Genomic DNA, 15,062 nt, shown 5'->3' with positions numbered 1-15,062 from the left:
ACTCGTTTCACGCGTTTGCTACTCGTTTCGATGCCGCGACTACAGCTAGGTTTATTCAAGGGGATGAGTCGCCGGCCGCAATGTCCGCGGATAATCGCGATGTCCGCGGGAGGTTGCGATGTCCGCGGGAGGTCGCGATGTCCGCGAAAACAAGCCATCCCCGCTGCCGAAAAAAATTTCAACACAGGAGATGAGTCCGAAAACGCGTAGCACACGTTAGAAGAATCTGCCCAATCTTATCCCAATCTTAATCTCAATCTAATCTTTAATTGTTTTGATCTGACCGACGCCCAGCAGCTGGGCGCTCTCTCCCCTTGCCTCTTTCTTTACCCACAATAAAATCCGATCTTTCACCAAATCGTTGGAGGTCTGCTCCAGTGCCCAAAAATGATTTTTTTTATTATTCTCGGCGCGTAGCTCGCGCGTAGCTTGCGCGTAGATTGCGCGTAGCTCACGCGTAGCTCACGCGTAGCTTACGCGTAGCTCACGCGCGGACAACACGTTTATCGCGTTCTACGCGTGCTACGCGTGCTACGCGTTTCGGACTCATCTCCACAGGGAGGACTTGAATAAACCTAGCTGTACAAGCGGAAACCGACAAGACCAACGTGTGGAACCAGCGCAGAGACGAGCACCAGTAGAGAGACGAGCAAGACATGAGGTGCCGCCCACAGTGGTTATCGCGACATACGTGATCCACCGCGGATGTCGGGGATCACCGCGGAGGTCGCAATCACCCTCGGAAGTCGCGGACGACGACTAATCAGACCGTGGGCTACAAGATGCCGCACGACTCGGGCGGTTCAGTAACCGCGGTGATCCCCGACATCCTTGCGGACGCCTTTTGCGGCAGGCGACTGATCTCCTGAGGAGATGTCGGGGAGCACCGCGGAGGTGGGAGGCAACTCATCTCTTGCTCGTCTCAGGGCGGGGGCTAACGCCGTGGGCGACTCATCTCCTCTGTATCGGTGCTCGTCTCTGCACTGGTTCCACACTTTGGGTCACTGTCTTGCCAGTGCAATTGTGCGCATAACAGGAGGGCAAGAGATAACAAGGCAAGCGAGAAAAACTGTGCCCATGTAGATTTCCACCTCAAAACGGCGAGGTCCTAGCTGCCCAACGATGCATCCTACAGATCTGAGTCCAGGGCTGAGTCCCCTCACATCTTGAAGCCCGTGCTCTGGGACGCATTTTAACCGAAACGGGAGGTCAGGAGCTTAGAGGGCAAGTGAGAAAACGAGTGTTCTTTGTAGTGTGGCGTTGAAAAATTGTCCCAATGACTCGGAAACTGGGAGGTCCTAGCGGCCCAACTAGGCATCCTACAGGGCTGAGTCCTATCACATCTTGAAGCCCGTATCTTTTTAGGACCTTTGGAGCGATCGCGAGGTCCGCAGCTTTCAAGGCAAGCGAGAAAACTGGGCATCTTGTGTGTGTGGGGCGGATGGCCGAAAATCTAAGTCAAAACTCCGCGGGCAGTTTTTGCCGAGCACGTGGTCCGGCGTTGGCCTTATTTTTATTTTTATTTTTATTTTTATTAATTAGGACGCGCCGTTTTCCACTGGCGAAGATTGGCGATGGAGGGCGCCAGAGAGGCGATAAAGCTGTCTCGAGAGGAGGCCGTGGAGAACAGCTGCAACTTGGGGGCGTAGGTAGGCATCTTCTGGTTGTAATCCTTGGTCATCTTGTTGAGGTAGCCATCCCAATCGAACGTGTCCATGTACTCTGCAAACGGCAAGGAGTAGAGGTCGGTCACCCTTCGCAGTTGGTCCTCAACGCCCATTTCGTTCCTGTACAGCCAATGGTGGAAGAGGGGTTCCCGCCGGAACCATGTCTTCTGGCGTCTTCCGTACTTCCTGTCACCACCAACTGTATGTGAGCCAGCGGCCAAACTCGGTGGAGCACGATGTACTACCTCGACGAGTTCTGAAAGATGGTCAAAAAGTCGGTAAAGCTGTCGCCCAGATGCTCTAGCTGTGTGTGGCGGGTGAAGAAATATTAAAGAATAAACGTTGCGCCATACGTGCGCACGCGGGCAGTAGTCGTACCGGAGCGTAGAGGAGAAAAGATATGGCCTCGGAGTAGCCGATGGCTTTGGCTGGCGTGCTGTCCACCTCCAGTCCGCTGTACAATAGCGCCATCGTCTCCTATGTATGTTTGTTGTGTGAGTGGGAGGGGGGGAAGTGGGGAGGGGCGGGGTGGCCTGCCTGAAGTAACCCTCGCCTGACCATCTCCTCGCACCGTAGGTCGATGCGCGTCTTGGCAGCGAGCGAGTCGGAAGTTGTGAAGTAGACGCACCGGAAATCGAGCGATGTTTCTGCATACGTGCTCATATGCACATGCGTCAGTGTAGAGCCAGCATGTGCCCGCACGAAGGGAGATGGGGGGCAGAGAACATGTGCGGTGCGCGTGCTGAATAGGCACGGGTTGGTTGGTGGGGGTTGGTGGGGGTTGGTGGGGGTTGATGGGGGTTGGTGGGGGTTGGGAGAGGGGAACCCCAGGGAGCGAGTCGTTCAGAGGCGAAGCTGGAAGGCGGGAGACCGGTAACGGCATGAATTTCGAGGGCGCGGGTGATGCGATAGAGGTCGTTGACGGGAATGGTCGCCGCAAACGCCGGATCTATGGCCTGCACGCGCGCGATGCTGCATCACTCACGAGATCTCGTTAACAGGAGGAGGAGGAGGAGGAGGAGGAAGAACCCGCCCAGCTACCTCCACGCTGGCTGATGTGGACGGCTCTGCGCTGCTGCGCTGCTGAGCATTGGGTTTGGGGGGGGGGCACACCTGCGGTACCAGTCGCCTTGGTCGTCGTCGATGACCTTCTTGATTTTGCGGACGACCTCTGGCGGGGCCTTCGTGGTGTGGTCAGGGCGGGACGTCTTGTGGAGGTACCAGCTCAAGTAGAACCCACACCCGCCCACCACGATCGGCACTTTGCCTCGCGAGAGAATGTCCTATGCGGATGGCGGTGGTCCAAAATGCAGTGACACACGACACACACGACACACACATGACACACACACACGACACACCGCAGCAGACAAAGTAAGTGAGTGAGCCGTGCTGCGTGATGGTGAAGGCTGGAAGCAGCAGCAGCAGCAGCAGCAGCAGCAGCAGCAGAGGGGACACGCACGTGTGTGGCGTTGTGTGCGTGCTCCCAGAACTGGAAGGCGCTGAAGGCTTCGTGAGGCGACACCAGATCGATGAGGTGGTGCGGGATTCGCTTACGTTCGGCAGCGCTGACTTTGTCCGTGCCGACGTCCATCCCTTTGTACACTTGCATGGAATCTGCGGAGATTATCTCTCCATTGAGCCGTTGCGCCAGCTCAAGCGACAAATTGGTCTTCCCGATGGCCGTCGGTCCCGACAGCACCAGTACACGAGGACGCTCGAGCTGCAGCCGTCTCCCGCCGATCAGCTGCTGAGCACTCACCACCCGCAGCAAAAAGGAAAATGGAGATGGAAGGTCCGAGTACAGTCCTGGCAGCAACCGGCAGGGCATCTTTCCACTGGGGAAGCAGGCGGGTCAACTCGGTGCGCACGCTCGATGCATCCCGCCCTTTCATTCTGTTTTCTTTCTACCACCAAATGCAGCCCTTGCTTTAAATTTCCTTTCTTTTTTCTTTTTTTGCGCCTCTTTTCCCACCCACGGATCGGATGGCAGAGGGGGACATGTTCGAGGCGCTGCTCCACCTGGAGGACAGGCTGGTGCAGGAGGGGCTGCAAAACGGCCGCCTCAATGCCCACCAGGTGGCCTTTGACGACGGACGCCAGCTGGGGCTGGCCAAGGGGGCCGAGATGGGCCACGAGCTGGGCTTCTACTTTGGCCACCTCCTCTTGTGGCGCTGCCTCCACCCACCACCACCACCACCACCATCGGCAGTCATAGTAGTAGTAGTCGAGGGAGCTGGCGACGAGGTACAGAGGCCCCTCCCGCCAATTGGATGCCAGGAGGAGGAGCAGCCACGGCCTCACCACCACCACCACCAGAAGCAGAAGCAGCACGTGCATCGGCGTGCGGTGGAGGCTCTGGGGAAGCTGCAGGAGCTCGTGTGCTCGTTCCCGCGAGACCCCACCAGGGAGGACCTGTTCGAGCTGCTGGACCGCATCCGCGGCAAATACCGCCAGACGGCCTCTCTCCTCAAGGCCCCGCCCGCATGGGCACGCTATCCCGGCTACCCCACCGCCGCCGCCGCCACCTCCTCCTCAGCGACCCCCCTCCCCTCCGCCGATGACGGCCAACCGGCGGCCTCGCCCTCCTCCTCCTCCGCCAGCAGCAGCAGCAGCAGCAACACACGGCTGGCCTTCTGATCACACGCAGTGCATTTTGCATCCATGGCCTCCCGTTCGCCGTGCTGCAGCCCGTCGTTCTTCTTCCCGCCAGCCGCCCATCGTGGGCGCACCCACCGCCACAGGCTTGGGGGGGGGCTTCACTTCTTGGGCCTGTTCTGGTGGAGGTTGATCTTGTCGCCCAGGCTGAGCGCAATGCCCTGCGCCTTACTTCGGATGCGGATGAAGCCCTGCACCTTGCCATCGGGCTGCTTCTCGATGCTCAGGTTGGCCAGGGCATCCTCGCCTACACGACACACACACACGACACACACACACATAGAGAGAGAGAGTCAAAATCCAGCCAGCCAGCCAGTCAGCAGGCGACCACCGAAACAGCAGCGGGCGGGTGCGCTCTCCCGCTGTTGGTCAGCGTTCGGAGAGAGGAACCCATATTGGAGGGGGAGGGGCTGCACGCACCAAAGATGCTACGGGCGTAGAGGTTGGCGGCCAGGAACCCGCAGTGGCCCTCCAGGGCCTTCTTCGGGGTGAGGCAGTTCATGTTGGTGGTCTGCAGGATGTGGTCCAGGAAGGCATTCAGGTCTCTGCAGGCAAGGCAATGCACGACACACACGCACACACAGAGTGAACCCGTGTGAGCACAGATCTGTGGAGCACGGTGGTGTTAGCTTGTGGTGGGGGGGCGCACGTGAAGTTGGTGTTGACGACGACCTTGTTCTCCCACTCGAACTCGGCCCACATGGCGCGAAAGTCGGGATGGGTGCAGTGGGCGGGAGTGATGTAGTCGAGAATGTCGATGTGGATGTCGTTCAGGGCGATGTAGTTGGTGTCACCACCACTCCCCGCCACGTCGTACACGAGGCTGCCCAGGATTACTCCCGTCTCCGTGGAGGATACCTGCACCACGGCGTGATTGGCGAGAGGCGAGGAGGTGAGGAGGTGATTTGGGGGAAGAGGGGTTGTGGCCACGACGGCACACACACACACACACACACCACAAGCCGGAGCTGAGAACTTCCGGGGGTGCTTGCCTTGATGTCGGCCTTAATCTGCACCGAACCGAAGGGAGCGATGGTGTAGTTTTGGGGTCGCTCGCAGAGCTTGAGGTCGCCCATGGTGGACAGCTCCATGCTCACGTTCTGCAGTGTGTCGGCGGTGCGGTTGAGAATCAACACCTCGAGCACGATGTCATACTGCTGCACGTTGATGTAGGCCTCGGCGTAGACCGGGTCCGACCAACCGGTGAGCTGGAAGAGCCGCTCCAGCCGCTGGCCCTCGTCTGCGGGCATATGCAGGTGGTTAGCGAATGGTGGAGACGCGGCTGGTGAATGATGATGATGATGCCGACGACGACGACGATGATGGGTGGTGATTGCTGCTGGTGCGATGTTGATGGTAATGGTGGTGGTGGTGGTGGTGACGATGTTGATGATGATGTTGCGATAATGGGTGGGAGGGTGGCCTCGTGGGGGTGTGGGGTGTAGTGGGAGCGGGTACCGGGGGGCGCGTTGACAAAGCCCGTGGCGCGGATGAGGTCGATGGCCTCGAGGTCCTTGCCGTGGTCGCCCGTGGCGAGCTTGCTGCCCAGGAGGAGGTGGTGGAGGGAGATGAGGTCGTCGGCCTGGACCTCGACCTTTTTCTCCTTCTTGGCGTCGCGCTCCTCCTTGTCGCGGCGCTGCTCGAGCAGGAGGGATGCGAAGGAGTCGCGGCAGTCGCGGAGGAAGGCCTGCTCGCCAAAGACCAGCACGTGCGGCGAGGCCAGCGTCTTGATGCATAGGCACACGCGCGCGTACGAGTCGGGGTCTGTGGGACCACAGCCGCCGCCGCCGCCGCCTCCCCTGCCGCCACCGGCCTCCAGCGTGGCCGCGTGTGGGCGGTCGTCGAGCTTGAGGAGGGCCGTCAGGACGAGGAGCACCTCGACACAGAACGAGTTTTTGGCCGCGATCTTGATGTCCGGCGCCCCGTAGGAGCGGATCACCAGCTTGGTCAGGCACGTGGCCAACACCGACGCCAGGAAGAAGTCCCCCGACGCCACGATCAGATGGCGAAGCGGCGACCCCACATTCTCCACCGCCACCACCGCCTCCTCCGTGAACGCGGACTGCGTCGCGTACGAACCGTCTGCACGCCGAGACGCGCGCACCGCAGCCGCCGTGCAGCAGAGAGGAGGAGGAGGGTTAGCAAAGAAAAGCAGATAAAAAGCAGTTTACCACGACCACGAGTGTACAGCAACAACACATGCTGCACACATCTTGACCCCCCCCCACACGGACAGAGGAGGGGCACGGAGGTCGAGGGGGGAGCAGTCGTACCCGACAAGACCTTGTTGCCCGAGCACTGTGGCTGCGGCGGCGAAGGCGGCTGCTGCTGATGCTTGGCCTCCTTCGTTTCGGGGCCGTCTTGTCCCGCCGTCGTCAGGTCGCCCAGCTCCTCCTTGATGATGGTGAAGGCCAGGTCGATCTCTTCGGAGGATACCGAGAACTCTCCAATAATCCACAGGGCACCCCGCAGTACCTGGCGTGTGTGCGCATACGTCGTGGGTGAGGACTTGGAGAGGAGGAGGGGTGTGGCGTGTGTCGTGTGTCGTGTGTCGTGTCGTGTGTGTCGTGTGTGGCCCTACCCGTGACGAACTGACGGACTTGAGGTAGCTCAAGAGGTTCTTGAGCACGTCTTGCCGCAGGGCGGGATAGGTCTGCATGACCTCGCGCACGAAGGTGACGACATCGACGGCGGCGAGAGTGTTGCTGTCGCTCAGGAACTCCATGAGCATGTGGACCACGTTCCTGGCCACGCCCGAGAACCTCGCCGCACACGCGTGAATCGAGCGGATCAGCAGCTGGCGGTACTCGCCCTGCGCAGCCAACCAGTCACCACCATACAAAGTTCCATTTATCGGTTAGCTGGGGGGTTGGGGCGGGGCTGGGGCTGGGGCTGGGTTGATTGGTGGTGGCCCCCACCGGGGCGTGGCACCGACCTTATCGTCTTCGTCCTGCGCCCGGTTGATCTCCCTCTTGAGGCTCAGGACCACTTCGTCCACATTGGCCGGGGTGACCAGGTCGAGCGCAATGGCGAGCGTCTTCTTGCGAATGTCCATGTTGGGGCAGGAGAGCGCACGCAGCAGATCCATGATCAGGCCCTGCATCACCTTCTGGTGGTCGTTCTTGAGAGCGGCTAGGCGGTCGAGCACGATCAGCTTGATGTTGAGGTCGCTCTCCTGCACACGGTCGCACAACGTCGACGGCCCAGCGAGTCAATAACGCTCACCCACCACCACCACCACACCCTTCAATGCAGCCGCGACTGCTGGTGTGCCCTCCGTGTGACCCCCCCCCCGTTCCCCTCCCCGATCTTCTTTTTCAGCGCCCTCACCGCCCACACGACGCGTCACGCATGTCCGCACGCCCACATTCCTCCTCCGTACGTCCATCCAGCTACACTCCCCCCAGTAAGTGCGGCGGTGGTGGCTGGTGGTGGGGCGGAGTGTACTACGTACACTGCACAGCAGCTTGATGAGGGCGATGGAGGCAGCTTTGATCGCAGTCGGGGCTACGTGCGGCCCGGTAGGGCGAAGAAGCTGCCGTCAGCGCACCACCAAGGTGACGATACCACAGATGCCCAGGCCAATTGCGCCCCCCCCCCCAATCTCTCTGCCTGCGGAGGTAGGTATAAGAAAGCCAACGGCGGTACCTGACGTCATGCTGACGAGCGTCGTGGCACTCTCGAACTGGACCGACGGGGTGGACGACTTGAGCATGGTGAAGGCGCACTGCAGGTACTTGGCCTGGTGTGCCCCGAAGCAGCAGGAGCGCAGGAGCAGAGGTGGGGGGGGGTAGCCAGAAGAAGAAAGGGTCCCACGATGAGAGAAGCAGGCGGGAACAGGTGTGTGGTGCGGGGGGGGGAGAGAATAGCGATTCGTACCCGGGCGTCGGGCTTACTGTGCCACACTTTGCGAATGAGCTCCATGACCATCAGCTGCAGCGTGTCGGCAAACCCGAGCACCTGGTCGGCCGTGATGGTCTCCAGGTACTCCACCACCTTGGGCTGGGCGCAGTTGAGGAGCATGAGGAAGGCGTTCCGCTGGCACGAGGCATCCCCCTCCTGGGCCAGGAAGACACGCGCACGCCCAACAACGCATCGCACCCGCGTGAGAAACACGACACACGACACACACGACACATCACTGACCTTCTGGAGGAAGTTGAAGATGATCTCGGGGGCGTCGGGCAGCAGGTAGTCGAAGCTTCGGTAGAGACTGAAAATGGCGAGGACGGCGTTGCGGCGCACGTACGTGTGGCGATGGTCCAGGTTGTTCTTCACCGAGGGCACGAGCGGCTCCAGCAGCTCGACGTCCTTGAGCTTGCACACGAACCGCAGAGCACACCCGCGGATGTACTCGTTGGGGTGGTTGAGGTCGTTCCGGAGGGCGTTGCTGGCAGGTGTCCCCCCCGCCGCCAGATAAAAGAACAAGGAGAACAAGGAGGTCAGGGGGACACGACAATGCACAACCGACGGTTCTCCCGCCCTCTCCTCCACCTTGGTGGCTGGTGGTGGCTGGTGGCTGGTGGTGGCTGGTGGTGGCTGGTGGTGGCTGGTGGTGGCTGGTGGTGGCTGGTGGTGGCTGGTGGTGGTGGCTGGTGGTGGCTGGTGGTGGTGGCTGGTGGTGGCTGGTGGTGGCTGGTGGTGGCTGGTGGCTGGTGGCTGGTGGGGGGTCCATCCCATCGGATGGCCATCCAGCCATCCCATAGGAGAGGAAGGGGAGAGGAGAGGATCCGGTACCATACGAGGATCATCTCGGGAAGCAGTTTGCCATCGCGGCTGGTCTTCTCGCACACCTCGAGGTACAGCAGAACGAGCTTCTTGAGCATGTGATCCTTGAGCGGCATGATGGACTGGAAGATGGCCATGGAGATCCCGGCCATGTTGTCCCCATTCACGGTGAGCTGGATCGTCTGCTTCATCGCCTCCAGCCGCTGCGCGAGGGTGCCATTCTGGAGTTGGCCCTTGATGTCGGCCGCACTGAGCGGCTGTGTTTTGTCCGAGTGGATGAGTAGAGTGCACGGCCCGTCCATGGTGGTGATCTCCTCCCTTCTTCTACTACTACTTCTTCTCCTCCTACTCCTCTTCTTGGGTGGTGGGGGGGGCGAAGGGCGAAGAGCCAGCACCTGGGTACAAAAAAGGGAAACGAGGGTCCGAAAAATTAGAGAACAAAAAACAAATGAAAACAAAAGTCGAAACGAAACGAAAGGTAAGGGGGCACGTACGGCCAGGCTTTCGTACGTACGTCACCGTCCGGTGCCCCTTTTGCCCCCATCCCATCCTTCTTTCCTCGCAAATCCCACACCCCGAACAAGAAGAAGAAAGGGGTAGAAAGGGGCGCGCTGCTTGGGCCTTAGAGTGGTCCGCGTTGGCCTTCCTGGCGTGAAGGCGGGCCTGGCCGGCAGCAGCACCGCCCACAGACACTCTTTTCCACTTCGAAGGCTGCCCCAACAACAGTGTAGTGCGCGTGCTGGTTTGTCTACAAGAACACGGTTGGCCAAAAATGAATAGAGAAGGAGGACTGTATTCCTTCGAGAGTCAATGCTGATCTCGCATCGAGGGGAGAAGAGAGAGAGAGAGAGGACTGGTGGGTGGGGTTGGTGGTGGTGGTGTTGCTTACACGACGGTGCCGATGGTCTTCTGGACCTTCTCGACGCCGGCGCGGATGGACTCCTGGAGGGGCTGGCCGGAGAGCTGTGCCTTCTCCCACTGGTGCTTGAGGAGGACGTTGAGCTGATCGAGGTTGCCGCGGATGTTGTCCTCGATGGCGGACTCGATGTCGTTCTTGACGGTGCCGGAGAACATCTTGAGGAGCGAGTTGTAGAGGAAGTCGTGGCGGGTGTCGCTGAGCGAGAGGGCCAGGTTGTGGACGTTGCACTCGACCTGCTGCACGCGGAAGAAGTTGGGGGGCTTGGCGAGGGTGCGGAGGGTGATGATGAGGTCGAGGCCGCGGCCGCCGACGTCGAGCGAGGCGCGTCCCTCGTCCTCGACCTTGGGGAAGGACTTGCGGCGGAACCAGAGGTGGGCGTCGGGCATGTGGATGTTGATGTTGTTCATGGTGATGCGCAGCCCGTGCGCGGCGCCCTCGATCTCCATCTGCTTGGGGTCGAGGAGCACCTTGCCGCGGCTCTCGATGAGCACGCGCTCCGGGATGACGTCGCTCACGTTGAGCACGAGGCCCGACACCTCAAAGTCCAAGTCCTTGCCCTCGACGCTGATGGTGGGCAGGGGCACCTTGAGGCGCTCCACGACCGAGTTGACGATGATGACCTTGAGCTGGTCGAGCACCTCGGGCTTGTACACGAAGTTGCCCGAGGCGTCGAGCATGAGGTCCCCCACGAGGGTGCGCATGGCCTCGCGCAGGCGCATCGTGGCCGGGTCCTGCTCCACCGACTCGACGATGCCGCGCAGCTCGCGCGAGATCATGGCCACGTGGCCGTACAGCTTCTCCTCGTGCAGCTCGCGCCCGCGCTCGATGAGGCCGCGGCCGCGTTCGATGGCGGCGTCGTCGTTGAGCAGCTCCGGGTGCTCGAGGATGCGCGCCATGTAGTCGCGCAGGTCGTCAAAGTAGGCGCGCACGGCCGGGTCGCGGTTGATGATCTCGATGATGCCGTTGGTGTTGAGGATGAGCTTGTCGAGCTTCTTGTTGGTGAACGACTCGAAGAGCTCGCGCGAGAGCTGCAGGCACCGGCGCAGGTGCTTGCTGTTGCGCAGCTCGTCGCCCACGTCCTGCACCTGCTCGCCGGTCTGCTCGGCCACCTCGCGCGCCTGGTCGCGCACCAGGCGCAGCAGCTCCAGGAGGCCGTTGAACACGCGCTTGCTCCGCTCGCGCTCGGTGATCTCGCGCATGAGCGCCACGAACCGGCCCCACAGGCTGTCCAGCTGGGCCTTGCTGATCTTGACCCGCTTGCCGGCGCCCACCGACTCGAGCACCGGGTTGACGGCGCCCTCGACGGTCTCCTTCAGGTTCTGTGTCTGCTCGCCCTCGCCCCGCGCCAGGCGCTGCGCCGGCTTCTCGGCCCGCTGCTGGATCTCGCCCGTCACGGCCTGCGCCTTCTCCTGCGCCCGGCCGGCCAGGTCCCGCGCGGCGGCCTGCGCCTCGCCGGCGGCCCGCTGGGCCTTGGCCTTGGCCTCGCCCAGCGACTCGGATTCCTTGAGCTCGCGCGCCGTGCCCTTGGCCTTCTCCTCGAGCCGCGTGGTGTCGATGGCCATGGCGCCCGAGCCCGTGCTGCTGCCGGTGTCCTGCACCGAGTCGGAGACGATGTCGCCCAGCAGGTTCACCATGTCGTTGATGGTCTGGCGGAAGCTGGGCGACGACATGATCTCCATGCCGGCCAGGCGCGCCGTCTCGATGAGCCGGTTGGCCAGGTCCTTGATGCGGTCCGAGTCGATCTGGTTGATAGTGTCGGCCTGCATGCGCTTGAGTCGCTCGGCCTGCTCCTTGAGCTCCTCGGCGGCCTTCTCGCCTTCCTTGGCCAGCTTCTGCAGCTTGTCGCCCTGGTTCTTCTCAAGCACGAGGCGCTCGGCGCTGTCGACCACCTTGGTGGCGTCATCGAGCAGCTTCTCGCCCACTCCCGTGAGGCCCTCGGTCTCCATCTTGGTGACCTCGATCTCCTGCTTGACGCTCTCGGCGGTCTTCTGGATCTCGGCGTTGGAGGGCACTTGGTCGGCCATGTTGTGCTAGTGGTGAGTGGGTGGTGGTGAGTGGGTGGTGGTGGTGGGTAGGAAGGAGCTGTTGCTGTTGTAAGTGTTGTAAGCGGTGCTGCTGGTTGGTGTGAGTGCCGCTGCTTGTTGTGGTTGAATGGCTCTATGGCGGCCAGCGGCCGGCATTTATAGGTGATCCAGGGGATCGGGTCCGGCTACAACTGGACACATTCAAACTGGTTGCTGCCCTTTTTCGTTCGGAATTTCGTGCTCAAATGGATCCTGACCTGACGGTACGCCTTTCCCGTGTTCTCGCTCGTTCCCTCCCCTCTTCTTGGCCACCGCGACGTGACAGGGCAGCAATTCGAAATTTCGTCTCTCCATGTTGTCGAAAATACAGCCAGATTTCGGGTGTAGTGGCGGTGAAAGTTCGATTCCTGAAAAAACGAAAGGCAGCAAAGTCCGTTCGCAGCTGTCTTCGTGTTCACTCTGGGGTAGCTGTCTTTTTGTTGTGTTTTGACGCAAGCCGTTCCTCCTTCTTCACCTCGCTTCACCACATCGCACAGCATCATGTCTTCCGACGACAATGTTGAGACGTTCGCCTTCCAGGCTGAAATCAACCAGCTGCTCAATCTCATCATCAACACGTTCTACTCGAACAAGGAGATCTTCCTGCGCGAGCTCATCTCTAACGCTTCCGATGCTCTGGACAAGATCCGCTACATCGGCCTCACCGACAAGGCGGCCCTCGAGACCAACCCTGAGCTCTACGTTCACCTTGTGCCCGACAGGGAGAACAAGTGCATCCACATCATCGACAGCGGCATCGGCATGACCAAGGCCGACCTGGTGAACAACCTCGGCACCATCGCCAAATCCGGCACCAAGGCCTTCATGGAGGCTCTTCAGGCTGGCGCTGACGTGTCCATGTACGTACTCAATCCATTTGGTTTTTTCGGACAAGGCATCGCTATTTGTTTACACAAATGAAATTCGAATCTGCGGACTAATCGTTACAAACCACCATCGCTTGTGCCGGCGAATTCCAGGATTGGTCAGTTCGGCGTGGGTTTCTACTCGGCCTACCTGGTCGGCGATCGCGTCGTGGTGACCACCAAGCACAACGATGACGAGCAGTACGTGTGGGAATCGGCTGCCGGTGGCTCGTTCACCATCCGCAAGGACACCGAGGGCGAGCCGCTCAAGCGCGGCACCAAGATCACGGTCTACATGAAGGAGGATCAAATGGAGTACCTCGAGGAGAGGCGCATCAAGGATCTGGTGAAGAAGCACTCGCAGTTCATCCAGTACCCCATCTCGCTGTGGGTTGACAAGACCAAGGAGACCGAGGTCGAGGAGGAGGAGGAGGCGACGGAGGAGAAGAAGGAGGGCGAGGAGGAGAAGCCCAAGATCGAGGAGGTGACCGAGGAGGGCGAGGAGAAGAAGGAGGGCGAGAAGAAGACCAAGAAGGTCAAGGAGACCTACCAGGAGTGGGAGCTGCTCAACAAGACCAAGCCCATCTGGACGCGCAACCCGCAGGACGTCACCGACGACGAGTACCGCACCTTCTACAAGAACCTCACCAACGACTGGGAGGACTACCTTGCCGTCAAGCACTTCTCCGTCGAGGGCCAGCTCGAGTTCAAGTCCATCATCTTCGTCCCCAAGCGCGCGCCCTTCGATCTGTTCGAGACCCGCAAGAAGCTCAACAACATCAAGTTGTACGTGCGCCGCGTGTTCATCATGGACAACTGCGAGGAGCTCATCCCCGAGTGGCTCAACTTCGTGCGCGGCATCGTCGATTCCGAGGATCTGCCGCTCAACATCTCGCGCGAAATGCTCCAGCAGAACAAGATCCTCCGGGTCATCCGCAAGAACCTCGTCAAGAAGTGCATCGAGCTTTTCAACGAGATCGCCGAGAAGAAGGAGGACTTCGACAAGTTCTACGAGTCCTTCGGCAAGAACATCAAGTACGGCATCCACGAGGACTCGGCCAACCGCACCAAGCTCGCCGAGCTGCTCCGCTTCCACTCGACCAAGACCGGCGACGACACCACCTCGCTCAAGGACTACGTCACCCGCATGAAGGAGGGCCAGAAGGAGATCTTCTTCATCACCGGCGAGTCCAAGAAGGCCGTCGAGAGCTCGCCCTTCGTTGAGGGCCTTAAGAAGAAGGGCTACGAGGTGCTCTTCCTCACCGAGCCCATCGACGAGTACATGGTCCAGCAGCTCAAGGAGTACGACGGCAAGAAGCTCTTCAACATCTCCAAGGAGGGCCTCAAGCTCGACGAGACCGAAGAGGAGAAGAAGAAGGCCGAGGACCTCAAGAAGGCCAACGAGAACCTCTGCAAGGTCGTCAAGGACGTCCTCGGCGACAAGGTCGAGAAGGTCATCCTCTCGAACCGCCTCGTGGACTCCCCGTGCGTCCTCGTCACCGGCGAGTTCGGCTGGAGCGCCTACATGGAGAAGATCATGCGCGCCCAGGCCCTCAGGGGTACGAAAGCTATTCCTCAGCCTCTCTTCTCTCTCTCTCTCTCTCTCCTCTCTCGTGACCTCCTCTCTTTTCTCCCTTGGACTCACCTTTGTGCGTCGTCGTGGTGATGATCCTGCGCGCGCTCAACAACAGACAACAGCATGCACACCTACATGGCCTCGAAGAAGACCCTCGAGCTCAACCCCGAGCACCCGATCGTGTCGGAACTGAGGAACAAGGCCGACGCCGACAAGAACGACAAGACCGTCAAGGACCTCGTGTGGCTGCTCTACGAGACCTCACTGCTCAGCTCCGGCTTCTCGCTCGAGGAGCCCGCCACGTTTGCCTCGCGCATCCACAGGATGATCAAGCTCGGTCTCTCCATCGACGAGGACGCCGGCGCCGACAAGGGCGATGACGACCTTCCGCCCCTCGAGGCCGACGACCAGGCCGGCGAGGAGGAGGGCAGCAGGATGGAGGAGGTCGACTAAGTCACCACCCACCACACCGCCCGCGCCCGTCAGGCCCAGTCGTTGGACTTGCAGGAGGTTGGGGCCACCCAATACAGAGAGCTCTCGTTTTTGTCACCCCAAGTTCCAAAATGCAAAAATAAACAAAAAACA

The 15,062-nt window shown here is 60.5% G+C and overlaps 4 protein-coding genes across 4 annotated transcripts; 1 reads left to right on the top strand and 3 right to left on the bottom strand.

The window, feature by feature from the left end:
• Positions 1-1,534: 1,534 nt before the first annotated feature.
• Positions 1,535-3,261, bottom strand: ACA1_113530 (isopentenyltransferase; the record flags this gene model as incomplete). The annotated part of the gene is made up of 8 exons (XM_004342069.1): positions 1,535-1,853; positions 1,913-1,971; positions 2,046-2,121; positions 2,239-2,314; positions 2,494-2,623; positions 2,709-2,739; positions 2,790-2,950; positions 3,130-3,261. 8 exons carry the CDS (start codon positions 3,259-3,261, stop codon positions 1,535-1,537), a joined length of 984 nt encoding a protein of 327 aa, XP_004342118.1.
• Positions 3,262-3,653: 392 nt separating this feature from the next.
• ACA1_113520 (Oraov1 protein) lies at positions 3,654-4,307 on the top strand (the record flags this gene model as incomplete). Its single annotated transcript, XM_004342068.1, has 2 exons — positions 3,654-3,914; positions 3,987-4,307. 2 exons carry the CDS (start codon positions 3,654-3,656, stop codon positions 4,305-4,307), a joined length of 582 nt encoding a protein of 193 aa, XP_004342117.1.
• A 119-nt stretch (positions 4,308-4,426) lies between these two features.
• On the bottom strand, positions 4,427-9,355 carry ACA1_113510 (Adaptin domain containing protein; the record flags this gene model as incomplete). Its single annotated transcript, XM_004342067.1, has 14 exons — positions 4,427-4,572; positions 4,746-4,870; positions 4,975-5,183; positions 5,282-5,565; positions 5,784-6,407; positions 6,599-6,800; positions 6,907-7,137; positions 7,261-7,500; positions 7,780-7,832; positions 7,974-8,067; positions 8,205-8,384; positions 8,472-8,715; positions 8,797-8,844; positions 9,063-9,355. The coding sequence occupies 14 exons, from the start codon at positions 9,353-9,355 to the stop codon at positions 4,427-4,429; spliced, it is 2,973 nt and encodes a 990-aa protein (XP_004342116.1).
• A 583-nt stretch (positions 9,356-9,938) lies between these two features.
• ACA1_113500 (uncharacterized protein) lies at positions 9,939-11,996 on the bottom strand (the record flags this gene model as incomplete). The annotated part of the gene is made up of 1 exon (XM_004342066.1): positions 9,939-11,996. One exon carries the CDS (start codon positions 11,994-11,996, stop codon positions 9,939-9,941), a length of 2,058 nt encoding a protein of 685 aa, XP_004342115.1.
• Between the last annotated feature and the right edge of the window lie 3,066 nt (positions 11,997-15,062).

This window comes from Acanthamoeba castellanii (genome assembly GCF_000313135.1).
Source record: "Acanthamoeba castellanii str. Neff unplaced genomic scaffold scf7180000084669, whole genome shotgun sequence".
NCBI lineage: Eukaryota > Discosea > Longamoebia > Acanthamoebidae > Acanthamoeba > Acanthamoeba castellanii.
The sequence above is the reverse complement of the archived record's forward strand: the minus strand, read 5'-3'. Positions and strand labels throughout refer to the sequence as shown.